This window comes from Podarcis vaucheri, assembly GCF_965113315.1.
Source record: "Podarcis vaucheri genome assembly, chromosome: 14".
NCBI classification, from domain to species: Eukaryota; Metazoa; Chordata; class Lepidosauria; order Squamata; family Lacertidae; genus Podarcis; species Podarcis vaucheri.
In genome coordinates, this window is record NC_138752.1 from 26563120 (window position 1) to 26579524 (window position 16405).

A 16405-nucleotide genomic window follows, 5' to 3' on the forward strand; every position below is an offset into this window, starting at 1 on the left:
ACATGGTGGATCTGACGCTAAACACCCTGCTACTCTCCTCTGTCTTCTCAGCATGGCACAAAGTCATAACAGCCACTTGTCTCTGACATTTGGATAGCGGTTCCTGGAGTGCAGAGAGAGATTAGGTCTGATTCACTGCAGGCCATGTGAGCCTGTCAAAGCTGCAGAATTCGTGCTGGGTATCAAGGAGATTTTGAGGCACCTGGGAGCTCCCTAGCTCAGCCAGACCAGCACCCAGACAAAAGGGAAGGCAATCCTTCTGTCTGCTGTGACCCTGAAAACCCAGCAGCGGCCAGGACACTGAGTCGGGAACAACAGAGAGGAAAATGGAGAGAAGAAAAGTTTTCCTTCTTCTCTCATAATACTAGATACTAGTGGAGCCGAATGTTGGAAGATTCAGGATAAATTTTTAAAAGGGCTTCTTCACGTTGCAGAGTTAAACTATGGAACTTGCTCCTGCAGGAGGCAGTGATGGCCACTAATTTGGGTAGCTTTAAAAGAGGACTGGATAAATTCCCGGAGAACATTGTCAATGGCTACTAGTCATGATAGCTAAGCTCTACCTCAAAGGTAGTAAGGAGGATATTGACGAGCTGGAATGCGTACAGAGGAGGGTGGCCAAGATGGTCAAGGGTCTGGAAACCAAGCCTTATGAGGAACGGTTGAGGGAGTTGGGTACATTTTGCCTGGGAAAGAGGAAACTGAGAGGTGATAGGATGGCCATCTTTAAATATCTGAAGGGCTGTCACATGGAAGCTGGAGCAAGCTTGTTTTCTGCTGCTCCAGATGGTAGGACTCAAACCAATGGAGTCAAATCACAAGAAAGGAGATTCCCACTAAACATGAGGAAGAATTTTCTGGTGTCAGAGCTGTTGAACAGTGGAACAAATCACCTTGGAAGGTGTGGAGTCTCCTTCATGGGACTTTTTAAAGCAGAGGTTGGATGGCCATCAGTCAGGGATTCTTTAGTAGTGATTCATGCTTTGTAGGGGGTTGGGCCTGATGCCCCTTGGGGTCCCATCCCACTCTACAATTCTATGATTCCAGTTAATGCTTCTGAGTTCCAGCATGCGCTTCTTATGCTCTTATTGCCAGCTATGGAGCTGGACTGGGTCCTGGCTCTGAGTTAGATGTTGGTGATCAGGGGATCATTGAACTTGAGGCAGGAACTCACTGTACCTGGGCCTACAGAACCAGAGCCAGGACCCAGCCCAACAGAACAATGAGCGTACCACTGCTCCTAGAAAAGACTATAAGTTCAGTGGTAGAACATTTGTTTTGTAGACAACCTTTTTCCCCCTTGGGGAAAATCCATCATGTTTCATGTGCCAGCTCTACTCAGAACCAGGCAGAGACTAAAGTGTTCCAGACTGATTTATCCAGAATAACCACCACCCTGCTTCCATCTTCACCATGGCAAGTCTCAAACTGGAACTCCCAAACTGAAGGATGTGCAACTGAAACAGCCCAAATTTCTTCCCAGGTTGCATTCACTTCCAAGTATCTTCCCCTTCCTAAGTTGAAGGGGGATTTGAAATTGTAAGCTCCTTTGGGGTAGGGACCTTGTCCCCTTACATACTCTGATCTTCTCATGAAACCACCAAGCCTCTTGAAAGCATACCAGCACGAGTAGATACACGGGTACCACTGCGATGGAAAGATAAACAGCATTTCCGTATGATATGACTTATGTCATGGTATTCTGTGCGCCAGAAGCGGTTTAGTGATGCAGGCCACATGACCCAGAAAAGCTGTCTGTGGACAAATGCTGGCTCCCTTGGCCTGAAATTGTCAAATTCGGCTGGACTTAACTGTCCTGGTGTCCTTTACATTTACCTGCCTTGATGGGAAAGGGGCCATCTGCTTTGCATACGTAAGGGCCAAGACTCAATCGCCAATGGCATCTCTAGGTAGCTATGGGAGAGACCCCTGCCTAAAACTTTGGGGATCCACTGCCAGCAGTGGAGCTAGCCAGGTGGGCACCCAGAGCGAGGATCTGCCCACGAAGACGGAGCAATTGGTGCGGCTGCGTGATCCTCCTGGCGGGGGTCTGATCGCGGTGCAGCGCTGCCTGGGTGGCTGGTTGCAGCGCTGCACGTGATCCACCCAGGGGGATCTTCTCACCCCCCTCTGGATGAAACCCGGGGTGGACCGCCCCACTGCCCCCCCTTCCTACGCCCCTGGCCACTGTCAGCTAGTATGGAAGCGCTGAGCTAGATGGGTGATCTAATTCAGCATAAGGCAGCTTCCTAAGTGCCTAGAAAAGATTATTCTGCAGAGATGCCAATGCAGGATGGCATGGGGGCTTACTTATATATTATAATCCGGTGCCTGGTGATCTGTTTGTCCTTCCCAATGACTCTGCTGTTTTACCTCTACCGTCGCACTGTCCTCTTAGTGCCTAACAGCTTGTACTTTAATCTACTCATTAGCAATTACAGAGGCACGCTCGGTTGTGTGTGTACCTAGCATGCCACTGCATCCATTCTGGGCTGGATAAAGGGGAATACAACAGGGCTGTTTGAAGGAATAGCATCTGATTAGCTCCATCTCAGCTGCCCAGGAGGAACAGATGGGAGTGGAGGCATACTGAAGCTGTCATTCCTGAACTTAGTGCTGGGGCACATTAGGGTGGTGCGAGAAAATAATTAAAGGGCCCAAGAGAACCCACGTACAGAGGAGGGGGCTTGCTGTTTTCTCAGAACAAGCCACTGGACTTCCATGTCATCAGCTCTTGTTTGGTGGCGGAGGAAGCTTAATTCTGCCACATCTTAGCACCGGGGGCTGTTGGATCATTAGATCACCTGTGAAGCAGACATGAGAGCAGATGGCAGAGGAATCTGCCTGCTGAGGCTTTGTTTGCATCACAGTTCTGGCCTCTGTCCAATTACGAGTCATGCACAGAATAGAAACATTGGGAGGGGGGCTTCCTATAGGGTGCTTTGTTGTTGGCAGCCCTGTGTGAGTGCGTGAAATGCTGGCCTGGGCCCTTGCTTGCTCTATGTGCTTTGGAGTTGGGTGAGATTCAGGAGAAAGGCCCGTGCGCCCATTGTTAGTGGTGCTTTGGTGCAACTATCTCAAGCCATTGGTGTCTGCTCCATAAGGTGGAGCAGGTTTGTGTGCCCTCTAATGTACTGCATGCTGTGCTCTGCCTATGCCTTGTGTCTTCTTAGAATATCATTGTCTGGCGGCTGGTTACATGGATGGTGTACCTTTTCTAGGTTCCGAGCTTTTTCTGGAATGTGTGTAGAAGTCCGGGGATTGTCTATCTGTCTGCATTGAGTCATGGCCTCCGACTGTGACTGTGCAGCTCAGTGGCTGAGCATTTGCTTTACCTGCAAAAGGTCTTTGGTGCAACCCCAGACATCTCCTGTAGAACCACTGCCAGTCAGTGTAGATGCCAAACACACTCACATATTATGTTGTTTAGTCATTTAGTTGTGTCCAACTCTTCGTGACCCCAGAGCACGCCAGGCACTTCTGTCTTCCACTGCCTACCGCAGTTTGGTCGAACTCATGCTGGTAGCTTCGAGAACATTATCCAACCATCTCCTCCTCTGTCGTCCCTTTCTCCTTGTGCCCTCCATCTTTCCCAACATCAGGGTCTTTTCCAGGGAGTCTTCTCTTCTCATGAGGTGGCCAAAATGCTGGAGCCTCAGCTTCAGGATCTGTCCTTCCAGTGAGCACTCAGGGCTGATTTCCTTAAGAATGGATAGGTTTGATCTTCTTGCAGTCCATGGGACTCTCAAGAGTCTCTTCCACCACCATAATTCAAAAGCATCAATTCTTCGGCAATCAGCCTTCTTTATGGTCCAGCTACTCACATATTATATTCATCACCAAATACAGTGGTGTAAGAGTCTGGGATTGAAGACCCACTACTATTTCTGCAGCACGGTCCCTGTCTCCAGTAACCTACAGCCACCCAATCAGTATGAAAAGGGACCTCTTTAGCTGCTGTATGCTTCAAAGATGAGCATTTAGCAACACCGAAAACACAAGGTGCTTCCGTTTCAGAAGTTCTGCTACGTATAATGGAACTTCAAGGAAAAACACACCTTAAGCCACTCTGGTAGAAGGTATTGGAGCACTCCAAATCATTTGCCCATGTATATGCACAGAAAAGAGCAGATCTAACTGAAAGGCCAAATCTGCATTTATTGTTGCAAGCATCCCTGATTATTATTATTATTATTACTATATAATTCTAAGGTTACTGTGACCTTGGAAGGGACATGGCTGTGAGACTCATGAAGGTACCCAGCACTTCTGAATATGTTACTGGCCAAATGAGTTCATGGTGGAGGTGAGATTTGAACCAGGAACTCTGATCTTCCATCCCTTGCTTACTGGTTTGTAGTATCAGCCTTCCCCAATATGGAAGGAAGGTTGTGTCAGCTGGGGCTGATAGTGGCTGCAGTCCAGAACATCTGGAGGGACTCAAGCATGAGGAAGGTCTGTGCTCTATGGGGCATCTGTGGCCCTCCAGGTGTTATTGAGCTGTGGTGCTCACCATCACACCTCAAGCTGGCTGGGGCTGATAAGAACTGGAGTCTAGAAACAACTGCAGGACCACAGGTGCCTCATCACTATGTTAAGGTGTAAGTAGACTTATATAGTATAACACTTCCACCTTCATCCCACTCCCATTTTTGTCCATTTATTTGAGAAGGTATGGTATATTCTATTTTTTAAAATCTCCCTTCTCCTTTAAAAAAAATAAAAAATAAAATTCCGGTTCATGCCCTAAAAACATCTTCTTGGACTATCTTTTGGGTAAACAAAAAATAAACTTGACTAAGATACTGATCTAGTTCTACTGAGTTGGGCACCTCATCAATAAGTTCCAGAGGCTCAATTAACATGAGGACATCAGTGGAGCCTTTGATAACTTAGCAAATGCAGATTAGTTTTTTTTCTTTCTTTAAAAAATAGTCTGCTATCAGCAGGAGCCATCCTGAAAGGTTCCCCATCAAAAGAGAGAATTTTTAAGCAAAAGGAGGACATTAAAATCTTATCATCTCACTTGAAATTAAGCCAATGAAAAATTAAAGCTGATTTCTAATAGGCTTATGGTACATTTTTAAAGGCTTAGAGGGCACTGATAGAAGCCAGAAAGCTAAGTGCTCCCCTTTCAGATGGGAAAAGACATTTCCCTTTTCAAAAAACGCCCAGTAGAGGCAGGTAAAAGGGGATTGTGATAACTTACCCATCCTGCTGAAATGTCTCAGTTCCATCCTTCCTTTAAAGACAATGTAAGGATGCAGGAATATCACACAACTAAATTATTAACTTCAAGAGCTAGGATACAGTAACTAAAAGTGATTAAACGGAAATTATGGCAGAGATAACGGGAACAGCCAGCCAGAAAATGGCAAGCTAATGTGAACGCAGGAATGTTTCTATCTAATGTTTTCTACGTAGCATAGCAGCAGAGGACAAAAAGGAATCGGCGAGGGATAAAGGTCCTTTTAAACATGCACGCAACAATGCACTAGGATGCACTGTGAAACTCTCAGCATGCTGCCTGGAAGTCTGTTTATTGAACATTTAACCTGATTTGTTTGCAGTCAGGTTAGATGATGTTATGTCAAAGCAACTGTTATCTCACACTTTCTAGTACATCCCCCCAACACTTTCCTGATCACAAATAGTACAATCTTTTTGGGGAAGGGGATTTGTCACACAAGACCTCCCAAAGGAACAACCTAAATTAGCCAGTATGTGATAGAATCCCACCTGTAAATAGTGACAGGTTGGAAGCACCCTTTGCTTAACGTTCAGGAAAGATATCACTTGTTTGAAAGGGCTTGTTATATCCCAAAAGATGAGGGAAAGTCCCCTAGAAATGAAGCTGTTTATACTCTGCCCTTAAAAGAAAAGTAAGTTGTGTGCCAAGGTAGTCTAAACTTTGCAGCAGGAGCAGCAGAATCCAACCTTCTCCATGAGTGCCACACATTCAGAACATTTGCATAAACTTGCTTATGTTTTGCGATATTTATTTAGCTAGTCACAGGAAGGCAAGCACTCTTATGCACATGCTGCCTTAAGAAATTTATACCAAAGGACAGCTCATAAATCCACCAGGACGTTTCTAAATCAATATTTCCTAATTATATTCCAATAATATATTCTTGGTGGGGGGATATCTTTGTTAACAAATTTTCTAATAAATAAATAACTTCACTAACTAACTAAAGGGCATTGAAACCCTGCCCCTGGAAATTATGCTCGACTCACGTGCATGCATACACACGAATTCCATAGGTAGTTTTACACATGAATGGACATTACCTGAGTTCTCTACCTCTGTGGACTGGCATGCAAATGAGCAAAACTGGTTCCACTGAACAGCCCTGCACCCAATGTGACCTGAGCATTCTATTTGCAGCTAGGTAAAGGTAAAGGGACCCCTGACCATTAGGTCCAGTTGTGGCCGACTCTGGGGTTGCGGTGCTCATCCCGCTTTATTGGCCGAGGGAGCCAGCGTACAGCTTCCAGGTCATGTGGCCAGCATGACTGAGCCACTTCTGGCGAACCAGAGCAGCGCACAGAAACGCCATTTACCTTCATGCCGGAGCGGTACCTATTTATCTACTTGCACTCTGACGTGCTTTCGAACTGCTAGGTTGGCAGGAGATTTGTAGCTAGGAGTACACATAGGAACATAGGCAGCTGCCTTATACTGAGTCAGACCACTGGCCCAGCTTGTCTACACTGATTGGCAGCAGCTCTCCAGGGTTTCAGGCATGTAGTCTATCCCAAGCATCTGGGGATGCTATTGAGGACTGAATCTGGGACCTTCTGCATGTGAAGCAGATGCTCTACCACCAAGCTACAGTCCTTCCCCACATTCTTTGCTGCCTTCTTCCACCAAGTCCTCCTGCCCTTTGATCAGGGCAGTCAACAAAATGCAGGAGGAGCCTCTGAATCATGGAGCTTTTCTCTGTCCATCAGGGAATGGGGATGGGGCTCTGCTTTCAGTTCATGTCAAAGCCCTTGGAAAGCAAAGTAGCAGAGCTTAGCTGGGTTTGATGGACCAATGATCTGACTTGGCAGAAAGCAACTTCCTCTGTTGCTATGCTAAATCTGTGATGGGTCCATGAGCAAGCCACCACTTCATGTTGCTGTCCCATCAAATGATGGAATGGGAACCAACACTTGGCAATTCACAATGGAACATGTCAGGTGGTTCCACCAAAATGCATTGGGTTTCAAGCACAGGGAGGTGATCATGCTAACTCAGCCTTTCTCAACCTGTGGGTCCTCAGATGTTGTTGAACTACAACTCCCATCACCCCTAGCTAGCAAGGCCAGAGCTCAGGGGTGATGGGAGTTGTAGTCCAACAACATCTGGGGACCCACAGGTTGAGAACCACTGTGCTAATCCCTTACAAGTTGTTTGATTTGCAGTGGCTGACCACAGAAGCAATAACATAGTCCCCACACATGTGTCTTCACAAGGCAGTGCCCACATGCTGCCTTCGCCATAAGGGTTAGAAACTTGCATTTTGCACAAAAAAACAAATCATACAACGAAAGCTGCAATTGTTAGGAGGCTGAACTCTATGCCTTGTACTAACTTCTGCGCTACACAATAATCCCAGAATAAAACACATCCCCGACTATTTAACATTAATTAAATAGTGCCAACCATATGCCAACTCTGAACACAATACTAACTACCTCAAGCTAAGCACTACAACAGCTGAGGGGGACAGATTCAAATTAGTAAAACAATGATGTTATAGAATAACTTTGTTTCTCACAAAGCCGATCAAAAACGACTCTCTTTGGCTTTCTCTCCTCTATCAACTGTTCACAAATCCAAAGTTAAAAATACCTCCTAGCTCACAGTCAAAGGGACTGCTTCCCTCAGAATTAAAAAAGGCCTTCCTCTGAGTGTGTATATGTGTGTGTGTGTGTGTATGCACCTTATCAGTTCTCCTGAATTAATGTGTCCACAGGAGAGAAGAAACAGGATTCGCTGTTTGAGTGACAGTAAAGGATGTTGCTCTCTGCTTCCCAAAGCGCCTCCCTGCACTCGAATTTCCCTTTCTCAAAGCCAAGCTTATCTGTGCCCAGCCAGTTACTCGTTTCTCTATGCCATTAACTCCCTTTGCCAGGGGCACAGAGGCTCTCACAAAAAGTTCAAATCTACCACGACTGCTCTGTTTTGGACACCAGAAAGTCATAGCCCCAGCTTAGCCCCAGCTTAACCCCACTGAAGATTTATGGGCATGTTTACATCCATGACGTTTTTAGTGGTACTTGCTGCTAGCACTATTTCTCCATCACCTAGTGGATCAGGCAGGAGGTAGAAAGAGGGCAGGAGAAGAGGCAGCTGCAACTCTGGGGTAGCATCTCTGGACACTGTCTTAGCAAAGGCAGAGGGAAGTCCATACTGTTACCAAAACCGACAGAATACCTGAGGATCCAAGGATACCATGAAAAAATGTAAACTCAACACAGAAGGGAACAGGGGTGAGCAATGTTGTTTTATAAGTCCACTCACTCTACCTTGAAGAAGGTAATATTATGAGGAGGCAATAACAAGCTGCTCCACTTGGAGGGGGCCCCTCAGCAGCTCCCCTTGGATCCTTCTGGTCTTCTCACCTTACTCAGGGGATTAACACCACTTTCACAGTGTAGATGTCAGTGACTGCTAAGTTAGACAAGGAACCTTGAAGTCAGCAATGCTGGCTCCTGGTGGTGGTGGGGTCAACTGTAATAATAGCCTTGACAGCCTCCATAAGGCCTCAGTTGGTTCCAGGTTTTGGCTGAGATAACATCTTCCAGCCATCAAGATCCACCGGAAGCTGATCAGAGTCCATAATTCCTTAGAGAGACCTGCCTTGATACTGCCTGGCTTAGCTTGATCTGCTTGTCCCCTGAACTTCCCTGGCAGGCTCCAGCTCCTGTAACAGGCAGTATGAAGTTTCTGGGTTAACCAGCCCTGGTATAAATAGCTTGAGTCTGGCCTCCTGCTCTCCTTGTTCACTGTGCAACCACAGAACCTTTTGATGGCCACCAACTTGGATGACTTCAAAGGAGGATCAGACAAATTCATGTAGATCAAGGCTATCAAAGGCTACCAGTAACGATGGCTGTGCAGTCATGTGTGGTGTAGTGGTTAAGAGCGGTGGACTCGTAATCTGGTGAACCAGGTTCGCATCCCCGCTCCTCCACATGCAGCTGCTGGGTGACCTTGGGCTAGTCACACTTCTCTGAAGTCTCTCAGCCTCACTCACCTCACAGAGTGTTTGTTGTGGGGGAGGAAGGGAAAGGAGATTGTTAGCCGCTTTGAGACTCCTTAGGGTAGTGATAAAGTGGGATATCAAATCCAAACTCTTCTTCTTCAGTAATGTTGAAGGCAATAATGCTTCCGAATACCAGTTGCTGGAGGCCACAGTAGGGGAGAGTGCTACTGCATGCATGTCCAGCTTGAAGACTTTCCACAGGGATGTCAGTGACCACTGTGAGAACAGGATGCTGCTCTTATTATGCTCTTATGTTAAGTGAACAATGAGGCAGGAGGTCACACAAAGCTTTAGGAAGTAAGGGCAAATGTGAGATAGCGTCCAACACACCCACAGGGGTGCCTCTGAATACTTTCTGGGACTCACAAGTGGGGAGAATGCTGTTGTGCTCACTTCCTGCTTGTGGGCTTCCCAGAGTTCATGGTGACCTTTTGGTGTCCCCATAGGCGTGATGTTGATGTTTGTTCTCTATCTGCTAACGTATCTGTCTGTGCCTGCTTGTTCTGTGGTTGCTACCAGTATGGATGTCGGTTATTTATCACAGGGTGGGGTTGTTCAGTACTGTATGTTGCTGCTACCTGACTTGATAAGATGGATGACAAATGTTAAGGAAAAAATTAAGACACAGAAGTCCTGTACAAACCCCTTGAAGACCTTTATCCAAGTTCTCTCCCCTGTGGTTCCTGTCTGCCTCACTCATATTATTAGTTTCTGGGAGGGTTTTTTTTTTAATGAGTAGTATCTTGAGAACCTACTTTAAAGAGGAAAGAAAACCCAGTTATTTCCCCTCCCATTGATCTCTTGCACTCAGCTCCTGACATCAATGCAAATTCCTTTTTTGGGGGGTGGGTGAACACACAGAATAACTTTTTTTAGATCAGACTTTCGCTGGCCATTAGCATCAGAGAGTCATTTGAATTGGCTTACCCTCATGAGCTGCAGAGAGCAAAACCTTCAGAAATTCCCGAACTTTTCTGATCTTTTCTAGGCCATCTCTAATTAGTAAAAAAACCAGGACAGCAATTTCCCCCCTCCCCACCCATCAAGTTTGGCACTCTATTATTGATAATGCCATGTTTGCAAAACGGACAACATGATACAGTTCACAACTTCAAACAATAACATGAAAGCCATAAGAATGCGATGTCTGATCCCTGTGACTTGAAACTGCAAGTATAATTTCTTACAAGGGTCTTCTTGCTCAGTTTCAAGCTTTGTAAATAGGAAGAGGAAATTTCACAGCACGCCAAAAGCATCGCGCCAAACAGCAAACCATCAAGAGTTGTTCAGTGGCAAAGCATCTGCTTTGCATGTAGATAGTCCCAGGTTCAAACCCCAGATTCTCCAAGCAGGGAGGGGAAGCGTAAAAACCTGGAGAGCTGCTGCCAGTCAGTGCAGGCAATACTGAGCTAGATGGACCCATGGTCTGATTCAATATAATGCAGCTTCCTATGTTCCTAACAGGATTTAAAAAGTGTAAAGATGTTTCTCCAAGCACACCAATACACAAACTTCAAAGCCAGAAATATTGCAATTCACAAATATGATGTGCTACTAGCAACACACCACTTAAGAGTGCAAGGACTGGAAAGTGTAGGTTTAAAATCATGTTTCCCAATTAAAAAAAAAAAAATCCCAGCTGGGCTAGCATTCCCCTATAGATTCTGGTTTTCTACATACAGGAAATTTGCTTGCTTGCTTGTTTTTTTAACCAGTGTTCATCTGCAAATAGTTTCAGGATGAACATTATGCTTTTAAGGTAGCCTTCGCCAACCTAATGTGCTGAACTACAGCTCCAATCAGCCCCAATACATACGGTTATACCATCTGGGGTCAACTTGAATTGTACTCAAAAAGATTTAGATGCACCAGGTTGACTAAGCCAGCTTTAAGGAGTTCAAAATGACCACCCAAACACCCTCGCTTTGGTCTTTTTTATAGGCCACATTCACTGCTATTTATTGTCATTAATTTCTCAGGGTGGATGCCATTTTCCCTTCACTGATCTCGCTCATCTGGAGTGATCCCAGCCAACCACGTACTCCATAGAGAGATTGGAACAATGTCACAGAGGGCAAATTTTGTCTAGAAAGCAATGTTTGTTGGACTGGTCACATGAATGATCCTCTTTAATCGGGAGCCACATGGTCTCTTCTCTAAGTAGGGAAGGAGGCATCCGCAAGTACCTCGCCAGTTTAAGAAACAGGTGGTCTAACGCATGACCCCTCCTCCATTTCCCACAGGCATCTGACTGGCCAATGTGAGAACAGGGATCTGGACTAGAAGGGCCACTTGCCTGATGCAGCAGACTCCTCTTATGGGTCTAGATATTCTGGTCCTATTTTGCTGACAGTCCCTGTTCATGTCACAATAAATTTAGTAATAGTGCAGCAAGGCTCTTTGTCGTTTTAGTGACAACAACCTTGTGCAGTTGCCCTTATGGAGTTCACCCCTGACAGCAAGAGGCCAATGAGCACCTGGCACCTCAGAGGGATGACTGCAAGGGCTGTCAATCAAAAGGGCAGTGGGGGAGCTTGGCCGGTGGATGGAACTGTGCAGCGCCAAGGCGCCGCTACAAATGGTTCCTAAGCAACACAAGTCCCATCTCTCACTCTCCTCTCCTTCCCTCCTTGCTTCCTTCCTTCCATGCTGTTTAATTATAAAAAGTTGCCTTTTGATTTGGGAGCCCTTCACATCGCTTCCTCTGCAACCCCATTGTTTTCTTGGGAGGGCTTGCTGCTGTGATGATGACACAGCTCGACAGAGAGAAGGCGGCAAAAGTTGTCCATCGCCAGTAATTAAGGCTCGGCGCTCCAGAACCCAAAACTTGGTAGCTGGTTTTAATGCTGGTCCGTATCTCTCCTGTTGAGGGGAGAAGCCAAATTTCCCAAGAAATCCTATCACTAATGTATCTTCAGAGCCGCAGCTGTTGCTCAGTGTGACTCTGCAGTCACAGCGGCAACGTTGAAGCAGCATTTCTAAAAATAATGCCATTAGCGGCAGAAACCGCTGGCTGTTTGAATTAAACAGAGACATTGTTGGCAAGTGATTCCCACCTCAGACACAGTCTTAAATGGGCAACCTTACTCTGCCACCTTTCAGCTTCAGCCTCAGTAAAATGTGAATAATAAAGTGTGCTGCAATATTTGTCCATGTGTAACAGTGACAGTCAAAACAGGAGGGTAGCATCTGGGAGAATTCTGGGCTTTACTCTAGACCAGTGCTTTTCAACCAGTGTACCGTGGCACCCTGGGGTGCCTTGAATGATGGTCAGGGGTGCCATGGGCAATACTGGCCTCTGTCTGTTTTTCCTTCCCTCCCTCCTCTGATGCCCTCTTGCATCTCTGCCTCCCAAAGGCTTGCACAGCTGTTTGTTGCAGCAACCCTGCTGCTGCCACCACTGCTGCCTCTCAAGGTAAGACCCTGGCCTCACATTCACATTTGGCCAGTCTCTGTTGGGATCACCCTCTGCCCAGGCCTGTGTGGGGTGACGTGCTTTCAGTGTTGCTTGTGCTTGAAATGTTTCAGGACATTTCTAATCAGTGCATGTGCCATCAGTTGCTGCTGAAGTCCTGTAACCCTTTATGCCGCAAATGGTCCAGGATGTGTGTGACAAATACGATGCTGTATCATTCGGGAAGCACCACAAAGCAGAATGATCTGTGGTTGATCCCGTACAAATCCATCACTAATACACAATTACTGCATCAATGACATGTTCCAGAATACACTTGCAAAAAACAAAACAAAACAAAACACACACCCCACCAGCAGTCTGGAGGGGCCCTTAAGGTATCAATGAAGATCTCACTGGCCTCAATGGGATTTTAAAAAAGGTTTAAAGGCAAAGTGTGGCACTTGAACTGGTCATGGATAGAGCTGCAGGATAACATACTTGTCAGCTTGCCATTTTTACCTGTCCAACCAGCGAGACAGCAACAATAACCTGTAACCGGATCACATCCATCTGCATGGCTACAATCACAGTGTTCGCTGCAGTTCAGTCCATATGTCCCGTCCTTCCAGAAAAAGAAACAGAGAATGGGAAAGGCTCTTAGTTATTTATATAATAATAATAATAATAATAATAATAATAATAATAATAATAATAATTTATTATTTATACCCCGCCCATCTGGCTGGGCCTCCCCAGCCACTCTGGGCGGCTTCCACAGAAAACAAAAATACAATAAAATATCAAACGTTAAAAACTTCCCTGAACAGGGCTGCCTTAAGATGTCTCCTGAATGTCAGGTAGTTGTTTATCGCTTTGACATCTGCTGGAAGGGTGTTCCACAGGGCGGGCGCCACTACCGAGAAGGCCCTCTGCCTGGTTCCCTGTAGCTTTGCTTCTCGCAATGAGGGAACCGCCAGAAGGCCCTCGGCGCTGGACCTCAGCGTCCGGGCAGAATGATGGGGGTGGAGATGCTCCTTCAGATATACTGGACCAAGGCCGTTTAGGGCTTTAAAGGTCAGCACCAACACTTTGAATTGTGCTCGGAAACGTACTGGGAGCCAATGCAGGTCTTTCAAGACCGGTGTTATATGGTCTCGGCGGCCACCCCCAGTCGCCAGTCTAGCTATATATATATCTACATTTTCCTACCAGCCACTCTGGTAGTTGTGATTGTAATTAGACCTAAACGACTGCCTTTTCCAAGTACCAACCTTCTCAGACCCTACAATCAGCAGGCGAGGCCTTGTTGGTGGTTCTGCCACCAGGGCCTGCCTGGTTGGCACTCACTCATGGCAGGGCCTTTTCAGGGGTGGCTCCGTGGTTGTGGAATGCCCTCCCTAGTAAAGTGCTTCTCCATCATTATTAACTTTCAGGAGGAATTTGAAACCTTTCCTGTTTGCTCAGGAATTTGGTGGCTGAAGAAAAGCGTTCTTGGCAACCACAAGATCCTTGGATGGAATAATATTTCTAATGATAATATTGCTTTTAGAATGTTTTAACTGTAATAGTTTTTAGATGTTTTTAACTGTAATTGCTTTTCAAACATTTTAACTGTTTTAGGATGTAGATCTGAAAAGCAAAGCAAAAACAGAGGTTCTGTGTAGAGATGTCTTCTGCAAAAGTTGGAGGGACCTTGCAGCCTTCATGAGGCAGGGTGGGGTGGATGTCCTAGCATAGATGTTAACCACTGATCTGGTCATTTTCATGCACAACACTGAAAAGACGTTTTGTTCCCTTTGTTTGGATGCTGTTCTTAGGTCAATGGCACCCTAATTACTGACCTGGATAAGGATCAAAAGTAAACTTACAGGGCAGGGCTGGTCACAGAAATCCCCTTGCCAGCCAGGAGAGCAAAGGCAGAATCCATCTACAGGGTTGCAGGCAGCTCCATTGGCACAGTAACATGACTGGTTGCAGTTGAGACCCCAAGTGCCACTCGGACATGGAATGGAACAGTCTGCTCCCTGCCACCCTGGAACAAGACAGAGCACAAGTCAGATGTGTCAACCATTACCCCCTTTAGAGCAGACCCTGCTATTAGGAAGGACAAGGAAGCTGCCTCAGGTGGCAAAAGCTGAGGGGTGTGGAGCAGACAGGGCTGTGTATGTGGCTCAAGTGAATTACAGCATGCTGTCCAGTCACCAGTGCTGAAATAGGAGGCAATTGCCAGTTATTCAGTGCATGGAATAGGTGGCACCATCTTGTCCTTTGCCCTAGAAAACTGGGTCATCTTGGCTACCCTGCCCTGCAGATCTTTCTTGGAGAAGGCACCCAATTTAGAGATGGTAGCAGTTGTTTGTGTCACGCACCCACAGAACTGTGCCATCTAGATTTATTGTCATGTTTCCAATCAGTAGGGCAGAATGTGCTTTGGAACATATGGTGACGGCTGGTGTTTTGGGGAAGGCTGTGTTAACCACACAGGAATGGCCAAGCCAAAAGCAAGCACAGGAATCAATCGATCGGAATTCAGCTTTCACAAGTGAAGTGTGTGAGAACATTCAATTGAGAATCTTCATGGTCTGAGGGGACATGAAATTTCTACTTAAGTGCCATAGATTTGTGCAGAGTCAGTGCAGACAATGCCAATCTTCTTCTTCTTTTTGTAAATTTTTATTCCAAGTAACATTTTTACAGATCAGTTTCATTTGTTGAGACATTAGTGTTACTTTAGGAAGAAAAGGGGAAGAGAGGTGGAGGGGGGAAGGACGAGTGGGGGTGGGGTTGGGTGGCGATGTTTCTATTTTACTTAATGTATGTGTGGGGTTTCGTGTCAGCATCGCTTGTGCAGGTTCTCTGCTATTCACTTGTGCTCCTTTGGTGGTGAGGGAGGTTGCAGGTGGCCTAGGGTGTGGTTGTTCGTTTGTGATTGGCTGTGGTGAGCTTTGTTTTCATGTGTGAGTGGGGTAGGTGGGTGTTTTGGATCAGGTTAGCCATATTGATTCGTATGCTGTTGGTGGATTCTTGCCGTCTTGTTGGCAAGAAGGCGTCTTCTTCTATTTCTCCCCGTGTCAGTTTCAGTTTATTGGTTAATTTTTCTAGTAGGGCTGTTTCCCATACTATTTGGTACCATTGGTGCATGCTTACTCCTGACAGGTCTCTCCAATGTCCGGTTATGATGTTTCTGGCTGCTGGAAGTAGGTGGGTTATGAGTTCTTTGTGATGTTAATGGCCGTTATTGTCTTGGAAGATGTTTAGTAGGGCCAATTCTGGAGTTATTTCTAATACTTGCTTAGTTATTTTACATATTTCTCGTATGGCTGTTGTCCAGAATAGTTGGATTTTGGGGCATTCCTACCACATGTGGAGGTATGTGGAGGCGGTAACCCTCTCCAGCATTTAGGTGAAGTTCCTGGGCGCATTAGCACTAGTTTTCTTGGTGTTAGGTACCACCTGTAGGTGAGTTTCAGAGTGAGCTCTTTTCTTTTCATGGGTATGGATTTAAAGGGGGGGGTAGACCATATTTTGGTCCACTGGATGGGGTTAATCTCATAATTTATATTGTCCTCCCATTGTTTTTTAATTGCCTCTAGGGAGTTCGTGGGATTTTGGAGTAGTATTTTGTATATTGCAGATACCATCCCCTTGCCGTGTCCCTTTGTTGTTAGGAGGAGGTTTTCGAAGGTTGTCAGGGGCCTAGTTGCTGCTGATTTTACTACTTGATTGTTTAAGAGGGCATGTAATTGGT

General features: G+C 46.0%; 1 protein-coding gene across 7 annotated transcripts in view; it reads right to left on the reverse strand.

Annotated features, from left to right (window-relative positions):
- The window catches only part of MEGF11 (multiple EGF like domains 11), a 361126-nt gene that overhangs the window by 61040 nt on the left and 283681 nt on the right, over nt 1-16405 (reverse strand). For all 7 annotated transcript variants that reach the window (XM_082198340.1, XM_082198338.1, XM_082198337.1 and 4 more), the window contains 2 exons: nt 14526-14689; nt 13177-13279 (listed from right to left, as the gene is read on the reverse strand). In XM_082198340.1, coding sequence (XP_082054466.1) covers nt 13177-13279; nt 14526-14689 — 267 coding nt within the window. The remainder of the gene's footprint in view (nt 1-13176; nt 13280-14525; nt 14690-16405) is intronic.